We start from the raw sequence: 17,500 nt of genomic DNA, 5'->3' as shown, positions 1-17,500 counted from the left end.
ATTATGAATTACTGAAAGACGGCATGACCCATGAACGATTCAACAATTTCCTACAAGATGCAAGCAGACAACACGGATCAGACTGAGTACATTTCATAATTGTTAATGCACCAACACATCGGAACGCCCCAAGCATTCCTTTGACGGAAAATCATATGATCTTATTATCAGCATCATATTCTTCCTTTCTAAACATTTGGGAAAGCGCTTTCAGGTTATTGAAAAACATTATAAAACATTATTTAGCAGAAATTCGCCATCATCGTCTTATAAATGAACACTGGGAAAGTATGACGTCTTGCCGCCTTTAGGCGGATGCAGTCTCATCTTCCTGTCTGCTTGCCATGTGGGTGATATAATTTATTATATTTGAACCTATTTTTTTTAAATTAAACAGTTATGATTCAATCTGTGATCTATACATCTCTTGGTTGTTCGTGAATTATGTTTGATTTAATGCTGAGATGGGGAAGTATAATGCCGGTTATACATATCATTTTTTCTTCTGTTTTTTTTTTTTCACTTAATTTCTCTCTCAACCCCCCCCCCCCCCCCCCCCTTCTTCCCAAAAGAAAAAGGAAAACTTGTTGAACATTAATTAATTTTACTCACTGCTGTTTTTTTATTGGTCAATTTTGCCCATTACGGCACTATTCTTACAATCACGAAGCACACCAACCTCTTCATTCCTTCATTTTACTATGAGAAGATGGCTTATTACTAACCCACGAGGCAAGGGTGTTATTGTTACTGTTTGTAAGACACTTTACAAGCATGGATGGCTTTATAAAAACAAAAGTTTAGTCACTGGAGAAATGACAGTGAAGGTTTAAGAATCAAAATACAAAGCAGGCATGTTTTTTCATTTCCTTTTTTGTTTGGAGGAAACCTGATAGCAATATTATTAGAATTACTTCTTGCCGAAATTGAAATTGCAATGCCGCGATCCGTGGCCTGCGCCTGTATGCACGTTGCCTATCATATGCCTCCACGACGCTTTCCTCTGCCTCCTTCACGAATTCGGAGTTCCTAGGGTAACAAAATTACCCCGGACGTACGGTTAAGGGGTAAAAAACACGAAGTACGATTAGAGTTACATCTTTCAATGGTGGTGGGGGGGGGGGGGAAGGGGGGGGGATAAGTGAGGGGGGAGGTATCAATTCAAATAAAATATCATAATTCAAAATCAGTTTCACACTGACACAATACCCGATTGAGGCGGTGGGTCACATTTCAGTAATGGATCTCAACTGACAAAAGATCCATTGACTATTATCTGATTTAGTTGCAATTTACACATCCTGTTATTCTCCTTAGTAACTGACTCTTGTTTTCGATTAATTTCTTTTGTTTTATCAACAACTTTTGATTAAATTAATACACACTTAATTCAGAAAAGACCAATCTGAAAACGGACAATTCTTTTGAATTGAGTCTCAGTCCTCAAAGTATTTGAATACTGCTTCGTAATTTATGCAAAAATGTATTTTGCTTTTCTGGTGCGCATTAATGTCCTGATAGCCTACAAATTCTATGTTTAGCAATAAACTTAAATGGCTTAATACTCCATTGAATACATCTGTTGTAATCTACAAATAAGATTTTAAATCTTCAGTAGTCTTTATTCATCGCTCCCGACGGATTATCACCTTGTCGTGGTGGGAGGGCTTGCGTATCTCGAACCTTAGACCTCCAGTAAGAGAGAAAAGGGGATAGATCAGACGAAGAGTAATCCAGCGGCCCTCCAGAATGGGGGGTTGAGCGTAAACAACCCACCTCATAAAAAAACAATCTGTTACAAAAACAGAAACCAGCGGCAGCAGAGAAGCGGAGCATAATACTGGCTTTATGACGGAAGGTGGACAAAGCCGAAAGGACGCCCCTGACCAGATTGCGGATCTGTTTGTCACCAAAACGCAAGCTCAAAGTCACTTGCTGGAATGTTAGGACCCTATATCAAACAGGAAAACCGGCAAAAGTTCAGCGCGAGATGTTGAACTACAAGACTGATTTGCAACGCATAGCAGAGGCAAGATAGACTGGAGCTTGGAAGCGCCAACTCTCCAAAGGTGACGCGATCGTTTGTTCAGGACGAAAGTATGACCAACACAGAGAAGATGTTGCCATATGATAGCCAGGCAAAACAAAAAATCACTGTTAGAATGGAAACCTATAAATTAAATGAAAGAATTCTATACACTAGACACAGCTCATAATACACCAAACTCTTAATCCTCACATGTTACGCACCCACAGAGGACGCAGCTGAAGAAAACAAGGAAGAATTCTATGATATTATAAGAATGGTTGTTGAAAATAAACCAAGACATGATATGCTCATAATCATCGGAGACCTAAACGCAAGAGTCAACAATACAGTTGAAGAAAAAATCAAATCAGTTGGAAAGGAAGGCATAGGGGTGATGAACGACAATGGACGCAGACTAACAGAATTTTATGAAGAACAAAACGTCATTACTGGTAGAACTTTCCTCTCACATATAATAATTCATCAATTGACCTAAAATCACCATATGGAAAAATGTTAAAGTCCAATAGACCATATACTAATCAACAGAAATGAAAAAATGAAAGAAAGGATATCCAGTGAATACTCATTGAAGGATAAAGACGTGAAAAAATCCACGAGGAAAGACAAAACAGATTTTGCACAAAATTTAGCAACTGAAACATAAAATGCAGCTGTAAGACAAGACTCACAAACGCTATACAAAATCACAATAATAATAATAATAATAATAATAATAATAATAATAATAATAATAATAATAATAATAATAATAATAATAATTGAGCTTTTATATAGCGCAATATCCACTAAACGTGCTCAAAGCGCTTTACAAGGGGTCCCTGGGCAACAGCAACATTTAACATGTAGGACATGACGCCTGTTAGGCGATATTACAGGTTTTTTTCGGACAGAGACAACGTTGTTAACGGCCAGGTACTCATTTTACACCCGAGTACGGTGAGAGAATGTGAGTAAAGAGCCTTCTCCAAAGACTCAACTATGCGCCGAGCGAGGCTCGAACCCAGGACCTTCCGATCCGAAAGCGAGTGTCATACCACAAGACCACATAGCCGCACAGACAATAAAGCTCTCGGGAAACAGAAGTTGTGGCCAAGAGAAACCATTAAAATCAAGAGATGGTAGTGTCATCACAGATGAAAAGGAGATAATTGAAAGATGGAGACACTCTTTCGCAAACCTTTTGAACATACCAGTCTCATCTTCTTACACATATGTCCCAGAAGCAGAAACGGACGTAGAGGTTAATCTTGACCCAATCGCAGAGCATGAGGTGCACGAGGCAATACAACAACAAAAAATGGCAAGGCCCCGGGTATTGACAGAATTAGCCCAGAGACGAACTGCTAAAAATGTCTAGAATTTCCAGTAAATTGTTCACCAACATTTGACAAAAGGAAGAAATACCAGAGAATTTGCAGAAAGGCATTATCCATAACATTGCCCAGAAAGGTGACCTGTAAAATTGTGCTAACTGGCGTGGAATCACAATCCTGTCCGTAACGAGCGACATCTTTAATAGAATCCTTCTGAAAAGACTATCACCTCACATTGAAAACATTCTTAGAAAAGAGCAAGCAGGGTTCAGAAAAGGAAATTCGTGTAGTGACCACGTATTTACCCTGAGACCCCTGGGGGGCGGGGGGGGGGGGGGGGGAGAAGTCAACTTGGGGAGCCAATCAAGCTCTCCTGAGGACGTCCGCCTTGGCACTATACTATTCTGCCGCGGAGTATTGCGCTCCAGAGTGGGGTAGAAGCAGGAACGTTGAGAAGGTAGATGTTAAACTTCGCAAGTTGATGCACATAGTGCCATAAACGCTGGCAACAAAGGACTGGCTTAATAAGCTCAAAGAGAGAGGGAATAGGGATAACCCTCTCAAGCGGTGGCAGTTTCACCACCAGCAAGGGGAGGCACTGGATGGCAGCGAATCGGCTTCTGTCGAGAACCTGCCTAACGGCAAAATGGCTTCATAATCGGGGACTACCAATGCCAAGTGATCTGTGGAAACAACTTTTGGAAATCAGAGCAAATTATGAGCAAAATATTTTAAGTGTACTGATGTAAGTGAAAGCTAGAAAATGACATCCTACAAAACACAAAAGCTAGAAACCTTTCAAAGTAAATGTCTAAAAATAATTTTTAACATATTTTGGTCCACACAAAAAAAAAAAAAGTGGATCTATTAAAGAAAGCTGGCGGCACTAGCATTGAAAGCCAAATAAAAAGAAGAGATGGCGTTGATTGGGTCATGTGGCCAGAATGAAAAAAAGATCCTTTACTGGACAGCAGATGGGAAGAGAAAGCGAGGAAGACCCAAAGAAAAATGGCGAAGGACAATGGAGAAAAATGTAAGGTAGCAGGCCTGTCCTCGAATACAGCCACCGCAAAAGCGGCTATGTGGTCTAGTGGTATGACACTCGATTTCGGATCGGAAGGTCCTGGGTTCGAGCCTCGCGCTCGGCGCATAGTTGAGTCCTTGGAAAAGGCTCTTTACTCACATTCTCTCACCGTACTTAAGTGTAAAATGAGTACCTGGCTGTTAACAGCGTTGTCTTTGTCCGAAAAATTGTAATTTCGCCAAACAGGCGTCATGTCCCGTCCTACATGTTAAATGTTGCTGTTGACCAGGGACCCCTTGTAAAGCGCTTTGAGCACATTTAGTGGATATTGCGCTATATAAAGCTCAATTTAAAAAAAAGCAGCCGATCGCAAAAAATGGAGATGTCTGGTGGATGCCTCATGTGCATCAAGGCCCGAAGAGGATTATCTCGACAAAGATAAATACCGACTCGGGCGTAAAGTTGGGGCCTTGATTGACCTCATGAATATTGATTTTTGAGGCTAGAATCAAAGTATTTTTGTGTTTTCAGTTGATATTTGTTGTTATCAGTTGTTATTTGTTGTATTTAGTCACAGGCCCAAAATTTCTCGTAACAGCTGAATGGTATATAATCAACGATTATTTGTTCTTTGAGTGCTATATATATATATATATAAATATATATATATATATATATATATATATATATATATATATATATATATATATATTGCCTAATACCCTTTGAGTTCTCAGTAACAAAGTTCAACAGGCGATAACTCATTTGATAATCATTTGATTTTGCTGTAGCTTACAAATAATGTTATTTTCTATAAGATCTTTTATTTGTTCTCTTCACAATGTAATATTTCCGAAGTTGTTTAAGTGATAATCCAGAAAGACACAATTTTTGTATGAAATCTAGGGCGATGACTCTTTCAAGGTATGTCCAGTATTTATCATTTTTCGTATATTATATAATAATTTCAATCTTAATAAAGTAGGGTTTTATTGGTGTTTTTTTTTTTGTCATTTGCAAGTTATCAAATTCTTGAGTATTCGGGAAATTTGTACTTGGGTAATGAAACGATCATAATTTCACGTTGCTTGACTTCTGGATGACCCCCTGTGGGTTAAATCCAAGCTCTAAAAGTGCTAATTTGTGTATGTTGAATTCGCCCATCAAGAAATCTAAACTTCTACACGAATCCGAAAAACATTGGTTTCGGGAACTAGACTACAAGACAAAAACCGTCCCTACTCTCTAATTTAAGGTATCAAAATTATATAACCAGGCCAAGTTTTATGTATGTCTTTTTGAAGATGCTTTTTAAAAGTCAATCCATGATTTTCTGAGAAAGCCAAACATTGCAGGCCTTAAAATTAAGTTATCGGAATTTATTTACTGTGCCGATTTTTCAAAAATGCGCGATGCAATTGTCAAACTGTGAATTTTGCTGTCTATTCGTTCATTACAGTTTGCATCCATCATGAATTAAACCTGAAAACACATGCAACAACAAAAAGTGAGGAAAATTTGACATCATTGATTTTTATTACAGCAGCAAATTATTCTCCACTTCTGATAAAAATGTAACTTTATTCTGTTCTTCGTAGAGAAAAAAAGAAATGTTAGTAATACATTTGGTTGAAATTGATACTTCATTTGGATATACTCGAATGGTAAAAACATTTGCTTTCATTGTTATCTTATTTAATTTATGATTTTTCCGATAAGCGACCTTTGTATTGATTTAAAAACGTACAGTAAAACAGTAAAGTAACGTCTTTGTTTGCACCGCGCTCAGATGACTACGGATGGTGTGTCACAGTAGTCATAAGACATTAAACAGGATTGCAGTTTCTTGGTATGCACGTCCTTTCTGTGGGCTACGATCATAGATAATGAATGACTAGATGGCCAACGAATAGGAATTCCCCGTTGGTCGATCAGCTGTAATTAGTGTGTCATACCAGAAGTAGTTCTCTTCGTTTGATGAATAGGAAGATCGGGCTGTCAAAACACTCTTCTTATCTGATGATTAGTTATGCAGGCGTTATCTAAAGCTATTTTTCCTCCTCTCGATTCAAAATTAATCTTGCTTCATTCATGTTGCGTTTATAAATGCAACAATCGAACTGCGAATGATAGCAGTCGCCTTTTCCATGGATTATATCAAACGAGGGAAGTGATCATCATTATTTCTAGTTAAAATAGTATCCCTGCTATATCGTATCGTATTGATATCGAAATTTCTGATTTCGCCCAACACGCCCAACACTAATGTAAAAAGAAGCGGGAAGTATCTTTGGAACTGTTGACTGTAAACAGCTTGTTTTTATTGACTATAAAATACATACTTAATGTTATTTCGAAACAAAAAGATATTTTTGGTGACAATTAGTATTTAGAAAATTAATACATTCATACACATAAGTTTGACATTAAAATGTTTAAATTGACTTGCTTAAAAGTCTGCAGTAAAGGGGATGGGTCCACCTTTCCACATGAAATTTTAAACTATTTAGAGTTCATAAGGGTAAAGTTATATGCCTAAAATTAACCATTATCATTGAGATAAAGATCTATATCATAGTCATAGCAACTCTTATGATTACAAAAATCACAATGACTTCCGAGAGTATTGTATAGAGAATTAAGAGGTATCTAAGGTAAACACTTGAGATTTAGACCCACTGTCCAAGCAAAATGGAAATGACCCTGAGCATGGCGGAAGTCATCGCATTTTAATAAAGGAAACGAAGACATCGCCCACTTTACTGAAGGTCCTTTCTTTTACGTTCATGGCTACGACTAATAACATCAATTAATTGTCAGGAATCACGACCTTATCCACAGTAAATAAGGAAACAACGTTGCATTTTAATACGTGTGTATAGAGATACTTATATGATATTTATTGATCAGATAACTATGACCTTGTGGATGCAATAGCAACAATGTATTGTATTGTTAGTAAGTGTGTGTATGGGCTCGTACGTGTGTGTGTGTATAATTTGTGTTAGAGTGTTTGTGAGAGTGAAACCTTTTTTAACCTTCTTCAGATGCATTAAGCTATCCATTCCTTAATCGTGACGCCACCACATACTGGGATGCTAAACGCTGGATAAATGAGAACATTGATAAATTGTGACACATTTATCAAAGCAGTACTCATATGCGAGGATGAACTAGATTCCAACAATTTGATTTGAAACTTGGGTTTAATTCATTTTTTAATATGGTAGAGATTAGTTTCTTTTTCTAACATTGCAAAAGACGCAAGTTTAGTTTTCCCTACCATTTTAATTTCAGATTCACTTTTGAGGGCCAGATCCATTCCCACACAATATCGGTTTGAGATGGTGGGTCTCAACCAGAAAATTCCCTGCAATGTACCTCGTATTCAATGTTCATTTTTGTAACAAAATTACTCTCAATCAGGCTGGATGAGGTGTTTTAAAATATGTTGTGCCTTTACTCTCCGTTTTAATTCTCAAAAACAGTTTTCAAAACGCGTTATGCCTATAAAGGAGGGAGTGGGTGGTGTTTTCCCCTAAAGGGCGTTTACCCTGCTCAGTTAGTAGAGGTCTCATGCCGAGGACGTCCAGATCGATCCCAGATGCAATAAAGATTTTCTTTTTCTGACTCCCTTTCTACCAAGCAGTGACTAGTTGGTTGGGTCTGTTAAAAGTAGCGGAAAGTACTATATGATAGCAAAACGTCATACCTTTAGGGTAGCAAGTAATTACTTTTGTCCATTTGGTGTTGCATAACCAGAAACTCCATGACTTATTATACTTCTACATTGATGAATGGCTTACAGTTAAGTGACTCCTTATTTATTTATTTTTACAGTTCTTGTTATTTGTAACTACATTTTGACCCGTAACGTACGAAAGAGGTTACCCGATAGATTTGTGTGATAAAAAAAGGAAAATAAGAGGTATTTCAAGGTCTAAAATTCATTCGGAACAAGCTGGTAGGCACAATGTGCGGATTTCACCCAGTTTGAAGTTTTAGTTGAAGGAAAGTACAAGCATTCAAGCATTTCTGAAATGCACAGGGATGAGATATAGAACCGTAAAAATGCAGATGGTCAGTAGCACAAGGTAGACCAGGAAGGCAAACTTGTCAACGACCTCGGCCACATAAAACCACCGCCGCTTGCGAAGGTTGACCTTACGAAGTCTTTCCATGGATGCAACGTCACCAGCACGCCAGGGCAAAGCAGATTCATCACCACTCTTTTCATGATCTGTAAATAAATTACAATCATATTAATAAATGAATCAATACTACGATAAAGCTGAAAAAATACTCGCCCTTTTTTCTGTACGAAATTAAGGTCTCTATATTATTGTGTATTACATAGAATTATATGTAAGATTATGTCTTGCTTATGTAAACTTCCAAGTTAATTGTTTTCACCTGCGATGCAATTTGGTGGACACAAATCTACAAGTATTATGATATTATAATCACAAAAAGGAAGATTCACATTCTCAAGGCTTTGAAAGGTTGATCAAGTTTGAAGTTTAGGAGTAGACACCCCCAGTAACTTCAACCATCTTTAACTTTGAATGAAAATAAGGGTTAAAGTTTGATAACTGCATTCAAAGGGCAGCTCTCCCAATGAAGATAACATCCTGAAAAGAACGTGTATACGACAATTGTTTGAGATCGTTAATGCATACGCTTTAACAGGTTAATCAGCAAGTTGGGTTCCGATACTCGATTTAAGTTGTTAGTTGGTGATAAAGCACCAATTTAATTTCACAGCATTATACAGCTTATCATATCCGATGTTGTTTTAAAAGTCGAAAAGCGGCATTTTAAACAGTAAGACAAAATGATAGATATTGCCAGCTGATGCCACAATTTACTCCAATTAAACGACCATTAACCTGCAATTAATTATCGGTGCGCCAAAAGACAAATTGTTAGCGTTGTGTGACTGTATTAACGTCTTTGAATATGCTGTGATCATGCTTTTTAATTATTTTTTTTTTGTTTAATCAATTTGATTTAATGTTGATTAAAATGCAATGCATATATCTTACTTCGACTATAAATCCACTCATCCCGAGGAGAAGGCTTTTGTTTCGGATATATATATATATATATATATATATATATATATATATATATATATATATATATATATATATATATATATATATATCATATCTTGGAATCAGACACAAAACATGAATATTCTCTCTCAAGGAAATAACGATATGGCGTCGAAGGGATTCCTAACCCGGCCTCAAAGTGTAATCGTAATATCCGACTATTTTTCCAGTTAGTTTATTTAAAAAAAAAAAAGGGGGGGGGGGTTGCAAATTAACTGGCCATAAATTAAATAAAACAACAAACAAAAAACAAACAAACAAACAAACAAACCAACAAACAAACAAACAAAACAAAATAAACAACAACAACAAAAAAAACTAGAGCATTATATCGCAAATTATCCACGAAACGTGCTCAAAACGCTTTACAAGGGTTCCCTAGACAAGAGCAACACTTAACTTGCAGGGCGAGACTTGGCACCCCATAGGTGATATATCAATATTTCCGACAGAGCCAACGCTTCTAACGATCAGTTACTCATTTTACAACTGAGTACGGTGAAAGTATGTGATCAGAGAGCCCTATCCAATGACAACTATGCGCCGCTCAGAGCGGATCTCGAACCCTAAACCTTCTGGTCCGAAGATAAGAGTCATGCTTCTAGACCACATAGCCGCAGAAGTGAACAAATTAAACTCCAGGCTGTTTCTGATATATTTCTATGGGGGATGTAATATACAAACAGTCAATGGATTACTTTAGATATCTATATTGAGTGAATGTATTATCTAACAAATTCAGTTGATTGATGGACAAAGAATGATTGCAAAGACCTTTCCACTCGAGACTTGTATACCAGTGGTCTGGCTTCCTGTTTTAATGAAATGTTTGATTTTGCGAGTTTTTTTCTACTCATGTCCTAAGAGGCAAAATAATCAACTCTAGATCTCCCAACTTTTAAACATAGAAGGTTTCTCGAGGAATCATTAAAAAAAAATTCTTAACCAAGTCTTATGAATTTAATTGGGATGTTGTGAATAGCATTCACCCTCACCATTCACGTGATAAATCATTTGTGTTTTGTCAATGACTTTGCTCATCATGATGCGCACGTGCTGTTATGAGACTTTTAATGTTTGTATGTCGTTGTTAACAGGGATTGTGTAGAAATAACATTTTTATATCCACGTTTAAGTTTGATTTTGAAGCTGGAAAACAGTTTAACATATGTAATTCATCAGCTCACGTTATGCCACTTTTGGCTTTAGTATACCGTTCTAATACAATAGGTCATCTTCAAACATGCCAGCAAATGACATATGTTGCTAAGAAGTGGAATGTCAACAAAAGGACTCCCCACGCTTAAAGACAGAACAGGATTGCCCAGGAACTCGGAGGCCACGAATACCCACTCAAGGCGAGGATCACGTTATGCATACACAACACCTAAGAAATCGATTACAAACTGCCATCGAAACTGCACGAAATTTTTCTGGACACCAAATTAGCAGAGATATAGTTAGATGTCGACTTCACGAAGACAGCATTGTTACTGTGTCCTCATTTGAGAAAAAAATCAACGCCGAAATCGCCTTAGTAGGCTCAAGATTATCGGCACTAGACGATGAATCATTGGTTAACGGTCCTATTGACTGATAAAGCTTTGTTCATCTGGTAGATATGTCGGTTGAATGCTGCTTTACAGAAGAAGAAATGAACTATATGAGCATCGTATGTTCTTGAACCAACAAACAGAGGATTAGTAGTAGTAGTAGTAGGCCAAGTCATGGTTTGGGGATGTATAAGCAGGGACTATCGAACGCCATTGTCCCAAAAGTAGAAAGGATAGAATCCCCCCCCCCCCCCTCCTGGAAATCTAACAAGGAAAAGATAAAACAGAGAAATTGTACATGCATATGTTCAACCCTTTCTCCAATAACCTCGAAAATGTAAGTTTCAGCATGACAATAGCTCTTCTCACAGGGCTCTTATCACTAGGCTTTTTGGCCACCAATAAAGACAACAATGGCATGCAGTTTCCCCAGACCGAAACCCTATTTAACATATTTGGGTCATTATCGGTTGGGAACTGTGTGGTATGGATCCAACCCCCCCCCCCCCCCCCCCCAAAGCAATGATGAACTATCCGAAACTCTCAGAAATGCGTGGGACAACATCCCTCAACTTTAACTGGCGACAATACTATGATATATGCGAAGGAGATGCATTGCAGTGATTAATTCTACACCAGATTTTGACTATCGCATACTTCTTAAGTGGCCATAACTTTCGGTGAAGATTTCAACAAATAACTGTTGATAGAATGCCATTCATGTTTTGTTTTCAAGTTTCACCTTGTTACTTCCCTTTTCCTATTAATATTAACTTTTAAATAACGGTCCTTGCTCCAGCTAAATCTGTCTCATGACTATTAAATCACACATCAAATAAACATAATTGGTATGAAAATGAGTTCAATGCGGTATTATTTGCATCTTTGGTTGGTGACAGTTTTAATCAAAACAAAACAGGTAACTACACATTTTTTGATTAGCAGTATATAGAAATGTTCATTTTCTGTACGATGTGAATCCAACAGACTTTTTAACTTTATCTCCTATTCGTTTTTCCAAGATGTAATAAACTAACATTATATTTTTAATGTGTAAAATTTAAAATCCCAAAATTAAATTCTTTAATGCATAATATAGTTAACATTTGGACTGGATTAAATTTGAAACAAAAAACGTTTCGTTCTGTTGACCAATTAAAAAATGATCGACATAACATTGATTTATTTAAAATACGAATATTATGATTAAAGTTTGTCATAATCAAAAACTAAGGTGATGTATTATTTTTTTTTCGATATCATGTCACGTTTAAGGCATTGAAAGAATATAGTATCCTAGTTAGCCTTTTATAAGATAAGATAATATAAGATGAGATAAGATAAGATAAGATATGAAGACAATTGAGTCACGAAAAAAATAGTGTTTTGCGTGATGCCTTCTTAATAGTGTTCACTAAGTTGGGTAAAACTATTGCACAAAATATGTGATGAACGCATTCACCTCATACAACATTTAAAGATTTAAAAAAACAATGGATGACTAAGAGGAGAAATGAATATAGAAGGTGTGTTTAAAATATGTATCAAATAAAGACTAAACCACAGCGTACCAAGAAATGTATATTTCCTTCCAGTGGCCTCCTGGTCGCTCAATCCCCCATCACATGTATTACTGCTGACTGACTTGGAGCGGAGAAACAATTTTCTTCTCAGACTTTGATTTTGACTCCTTTTGTATTTGTTACTGACAAAAGACTGACTCGATTGTGATCCAGAGGTATCTGTATCTTTGTCGAACATGTAATCCTCATTGTCGTCTGAACGTATCTTTGTTTTTAGATTCCAATATGAAGAAATCTTTGGCTTGGTAATTTTTACAGTCGAAACTGAAGAGGAACGGTAACCGGCGTTTTTATCATTGCAATGACGTACTGTTTCCGTTGCATCGGGTCCATCAAAAGCTGTTTCTTGCTCTACGACTTCCTCTGGGATTGAGAGTGGAATATAACTGGTCTTTTTCCACATGGTACAAACAATACGTCCGAGTCCTTGATCACAAAGAAGGAAAAGCCAATTAGGAACATCTGAACATCTACTTGTGTCGCCTCTTTTTTTGATGTTCATGACAAGCGTAGCCATAATAAGAGACACACAGTTGAAAGTCATCACAACCAGCATAAAAACGCCTGTGGATACAAGTGGAAAGCAAATTGATAAAATTCCAATTAACATGCCCATTCGGATTTAGATATGTGTCATAGCAGGATCACCGAGGCCATTGGTGTTTCGGATCCGTGTAAAAGTTTAACTTTCTTTATTGGCCAAATAAGCAGACAAAAATAACATTTTTCCGATTGGAACTTGGATCTGACCTTTCGGGGGTTAGATAGAGGTCAAACAAGGTGATAATATGGTTAAATTCAAAACTCCCATAATATCAAGAATTTGATAACTTGCAAATAACCAAAAAAACTTGAATAGGATCCAACTATATCACGTAAGAAAAAATAATTAAATTCATACATCATTTCAAGGAGTTATTGCCCTTTTTTACGTCTTCTTTCTGAAAACAGCACGATATTCCGGGATATCATTTAAACTGTTAAGAAAATTATAACTTGTAAAAGGAACAAATAACAATAACAGCTCATACAGAGAACAACATTATTTCCAAATTGCAAATAAATCGGATCATTGAATTATGTTACTAAAAATAGAACTCAAAAGGTAATAGGAAATATATAGCACTCTAAGAACAAAACACGTTGGTTATATGTCTTTCGGCTCTATACAAAAAATCTTAGGTCTATACCAAAATTCACATGAATTATCGCCTTTTTCCACATTGGAAATTACAAGTGTGTATTTGTGATACATCTAGAAAAGTTTTGACAAAAGTATTTTGAAAAAATATGACCAACTGAAAAAGTTAAAAATAATTTGTAGAACACAACTAAATCAGATGATAATCAATGGAGTTATCGCCCATTAAATCTTGTAACTAATTATAATACTCGTAGTTTATTGGGAAATCAATACCAGCCATATAACAAAATATATTGTTGATATGCTATGAACCGGAATACAAAAATCTTAGGTATCTCGTCTCAATTCAAAAGAGTAATTGTACTTTTTCAGATTTTTACTCCAGCAAGTCTCTTCTTGTGAAATGCCTCGAAAACTGTTGACAAAACAAAATATTAGTAGACAACAAATGGAAGCTACTAAAGAGATTAAATTATTTGTAAATTACGGCTTATCAGTCTTTCTACCTCCCGTTCCTACTCGAGTCTTCCTTTTAATTTGTCAGGAAAAAACATTCTGTGAGAGATCTTCGCCTTTTTGATTTTCTGGAGAAGTCCTTTGAATTGAATTCATTTGTCAAAAGCTTTTTAATGCCATACTCCATCTATTCAGAGGAGATTGTAGGTGCATGACATCCCCTACAACAAAAGTTTCTAAACAGAATTAATAAATCATAAATATATTAAACAAAATATAATTTAAAATAACGTTTTCACATTGAAAACAATATATGTCGTTTAAGAACAAGACCTAACAAACACCATGAAACTATTGTTCAAGTCTGAATGATTGTGTTTAAAGGCCTTGCAAAATATGGACCACCAATATAGGGGGGGGGGGGGGTTCCTTCTTTGTGGTTGCATTGTCCCACATAAATCCCATTACAAAGATGCTGGCCAAATGTCATATAGTCCTTTTCCCCCTTTGACTTTTCAATCACAAGCATACAAGACAGGTATTTGAAGAGTTCTATTTTTGTCTGCATTCATCAAAAAAATGTTGCCAGTCCCTTGAAATTCTGACCAAATCAGTCACACGTCGCCGACTGCTATGATCTCGTTTTTCCTTTCCTGCTTTTCTTTTAGAGACAGAGGGATATAACGGTCCTAACCAGCTTCTACGCTAGGTGGTAGATTCCTGTAATGTAAGATTCTTGATAAAGCACTTTTCCTCAAAAGTTTTGTCAAATATGTTTTTCCTTAGTTGTTTTTTCTGATATACTATAAAGTAAAAAGAAATCATATTGGAGACACTGACTCTAATCCGTCACCAATTTAAGGAGATCAGACTTTGTGTATCCATTGGGTAATCCTCAAGATGATAAAACAGGTGGAAAGGTTGATTATACATACCTAAATATTCATTTAGATCACCGCTCAGGTTTATCCAAAATCCAAAGAAACTCTGCTTGTTGCTTAAAATGTTCTTCTTTTCAGTTAGATTGGGGTCTTTTTTAACCTTTTTTTCGTGATATGGCTGTTCTCAATTGGCTCGATCTGTAGTATTAAGCTTTAAATGATTAAAACTTTACACGCTTGTGATTGACATCCGTATAAGCAAATTTTATTCTTTAATTAGGATTAAATAAAGCCTGATACGCAAGATATTCTTTGGATACAGAATATTAATACTCACATGTAAATCAAATCAATATAAATATAAATATATTGATTTGATTTATATCTGAGTATTAATATTCCGTTTATATAGATATTATTATTTTTTTTTCTAATATGAATAGATTGAAATTATTGAAATTTATGATAAGAAATGCAAACATAAAATAATTTCATTAAAACAAACCCAGTAAATGTTTAAAGCATAGAGCATGGTATACACATCGTGCTTTGAATTCGCGTAGTCAACTTTGCTTATTATTGTCAATTTAGTAATGAGTGAATGGATGGGATTACACGAGATAACTTACTATGCAATGTACTGGCAATTTATTAATAGGGTAGCATGCAATTTTTTACTGTCCATCTGTTTTAGGCATACACTAAAAACTCTTGGTTTTGAAAGACTACTTATCGTTTTAAAAAAAGGTCGGAATCCCAGCAAACTGTGACTTAAGAGTGAATTAAATAGATATCTCAATGAAGATTTTTAAAAATGAATAAAGTTTTACCAGAGTATTTGAAATGTATGGGAAATGTTATACGTATCAAATTTCTTTCGCTCTTTGATTTTAGTTGGGGCGATTTTCAAACGACAAAAATGATCATTTGTGTTGTGGATAATTTCAATTATGATATAATTCACTTACCAAGTATTGGCGTGGAATTGGTATCAGGCACGTTGTCAGCAATACGTAGTTGTAAAACATAGAGTGTAAGGAATACGTTAAGTCCTATAGCTATCTTCTCCCCCTTGTCGCATGGCAACATGAAAGAAACAAGCGTCAGAACACATAACATGATGGTAGGGGCAATGACGATGTAGTCGTAGAATAGAGACTTTCGCTTTAGTTGAATCTTCAGCTCCACCATTGGATGTTGACCTTCTCCTGGACAACACGAACTGTCTAGAATGTCACGGGATATGCTCACATTTTCCAAGTCATATCTGGAAGATGGTAAGATATATGAATTTAGTAATCGCCTCAGAACGTTCTTATGTCGGGGTAAAGATGATATTTAAAATTGTATTTTAAGCTTGACTTCTACTAGAGTTTGAGTAAAAACTAATGTCGTTGTGATGAGGATGAGTTTTGTTGATTCAAATTTCAATTTCATAAACTTCGTTAAACTGATCATTTTTACTTGAAACTCTATTCTCTTCACAAAGTTTATTCCGACATAGTACCAGATTGGCTAAGTGGGTCACAATCATACATTTTAGTCCAAACTGTTAAAGTAGTGATTCAATCGATAGACCTACTAAAGTTGAAATATGGTGAGGTTGAAAGTAAAGCACCGAGTGGGGGATGAAATTAGAAGAATGCAAAAGAGTTGAAATCGGGCATTCACTCAGGGCGACTATTACAATCACGAGTTTTCCATAGAGGTTTACATCATAAAAAGTGTGTAGTTGAATTTGGTATCAAACTTTTTCTTATCAATTCATGCTATCAACAATTTGGTAAAATTACATTGTTACGAATCATCGAGATTATAAAATAATCATGTCTTGATCCAACTGCCTTTCCGAGTTAATACGCTTCGAGATGGTGAATGAATTCCGCTGAATAAACTTTCTTATTATTCAGCCCCTGCTAGCCTATATTTTTATATATGTGAAACACATCATTAAAGCAGTAATATGTTGGGCTGCTTTAGTTCCAAAAATGAATTCTTTTGGTAATCAAAATATGGGACTGGATATAGCTTCTTGAAATACTGTAATTCAAGATTTCTTATTTCTATCCATTATAATTTTGAATTCATTTTTGCCATGGAGTTCACCCGACTTTATACCGTATTGAGGTCATGGGTCACATATTTTGACATGACTTACTCGCTATTCATGACGTACTGATCCATATCAGGCGCAAATGAATCAATGATGATGTTCACCTGGTCCATATCGTAAATCCAAGATATGAATTTGATAAAACAGGTCTGTCTGTCGTATGGAAAATAGGTGACATCTACAGCGCAGTTACTCTTGATCATAAGGGGCACCATCCATGATATTCTGCCATCACTTCGCACTGAAACCTTGCTGCCATTTAC

General features: G+C 36.1%; 1 protein-coding gene across 7 annotated transcripts in view; it reads right to left on the bottom strand.

Annotated features, from left to right (window-relative positions):
- Positions 1-5,902: 5,902 nt before the first annotated feature.
- The window catches only part of LOC144965531 (neuronal acetylcholine receptor subunit alpha-5-like), a 19,798-nt gene continuing 8,200 nt past the window's right edge, over positions 5,903-17,500 (bottom strand). For 6 of the 7 annotated variants that reach the window (XM_078900945.1, XM_078900944.1, XM_078900948.1 and 3 more), the window contains 4 exons: positions 17,283-17,500; positions 16,093-16,391; positions 12,632-13,207; positions 5,903-8,630 (listed from right to left, as the gene is read on the bottom strand). The exon at positions 17,283-17,500 is cut by the window's right edge and continues 31 nt beyond it. In XM_078900945.1, the coding sequence (XP_078757071.1) occupies positions 8,416-8,630; positions 12,632-13,207; positions 16,093-16,391; positions 17,283-17,500 (1,308 nt within the window). In that variant the 3' untranslated portion in view covers positions 5,903-8,415. The remainder of the gene's footprint in view (positions 8,631-12,631; positions 13,208-16,092; positions 16,392-17,282) is intronic. The other variant, XR_013644046.1, reaches the window with a different exon arrangement.

Source organism: Berghia stephanieae, chromosome 2, assembly GCF_034508935.2.
Source record: "Berghia stephanieae isolate SIO BIC M18660-M18661 chromosome 2, UCSD_Bste_1.3, whole genome shotgun sequence".
Taxonomy (NCBI): Eukaryota; Metazoa; Mollusca; class Gastropoda; order Nudibranchia; family Aeolidiidae; genus Berghia; species Berghia stephanieae.
Note: the sequence above shows the minus strand (reverse complement) of the source record. Positions and strands in the feature narration are given on the sequence as shown.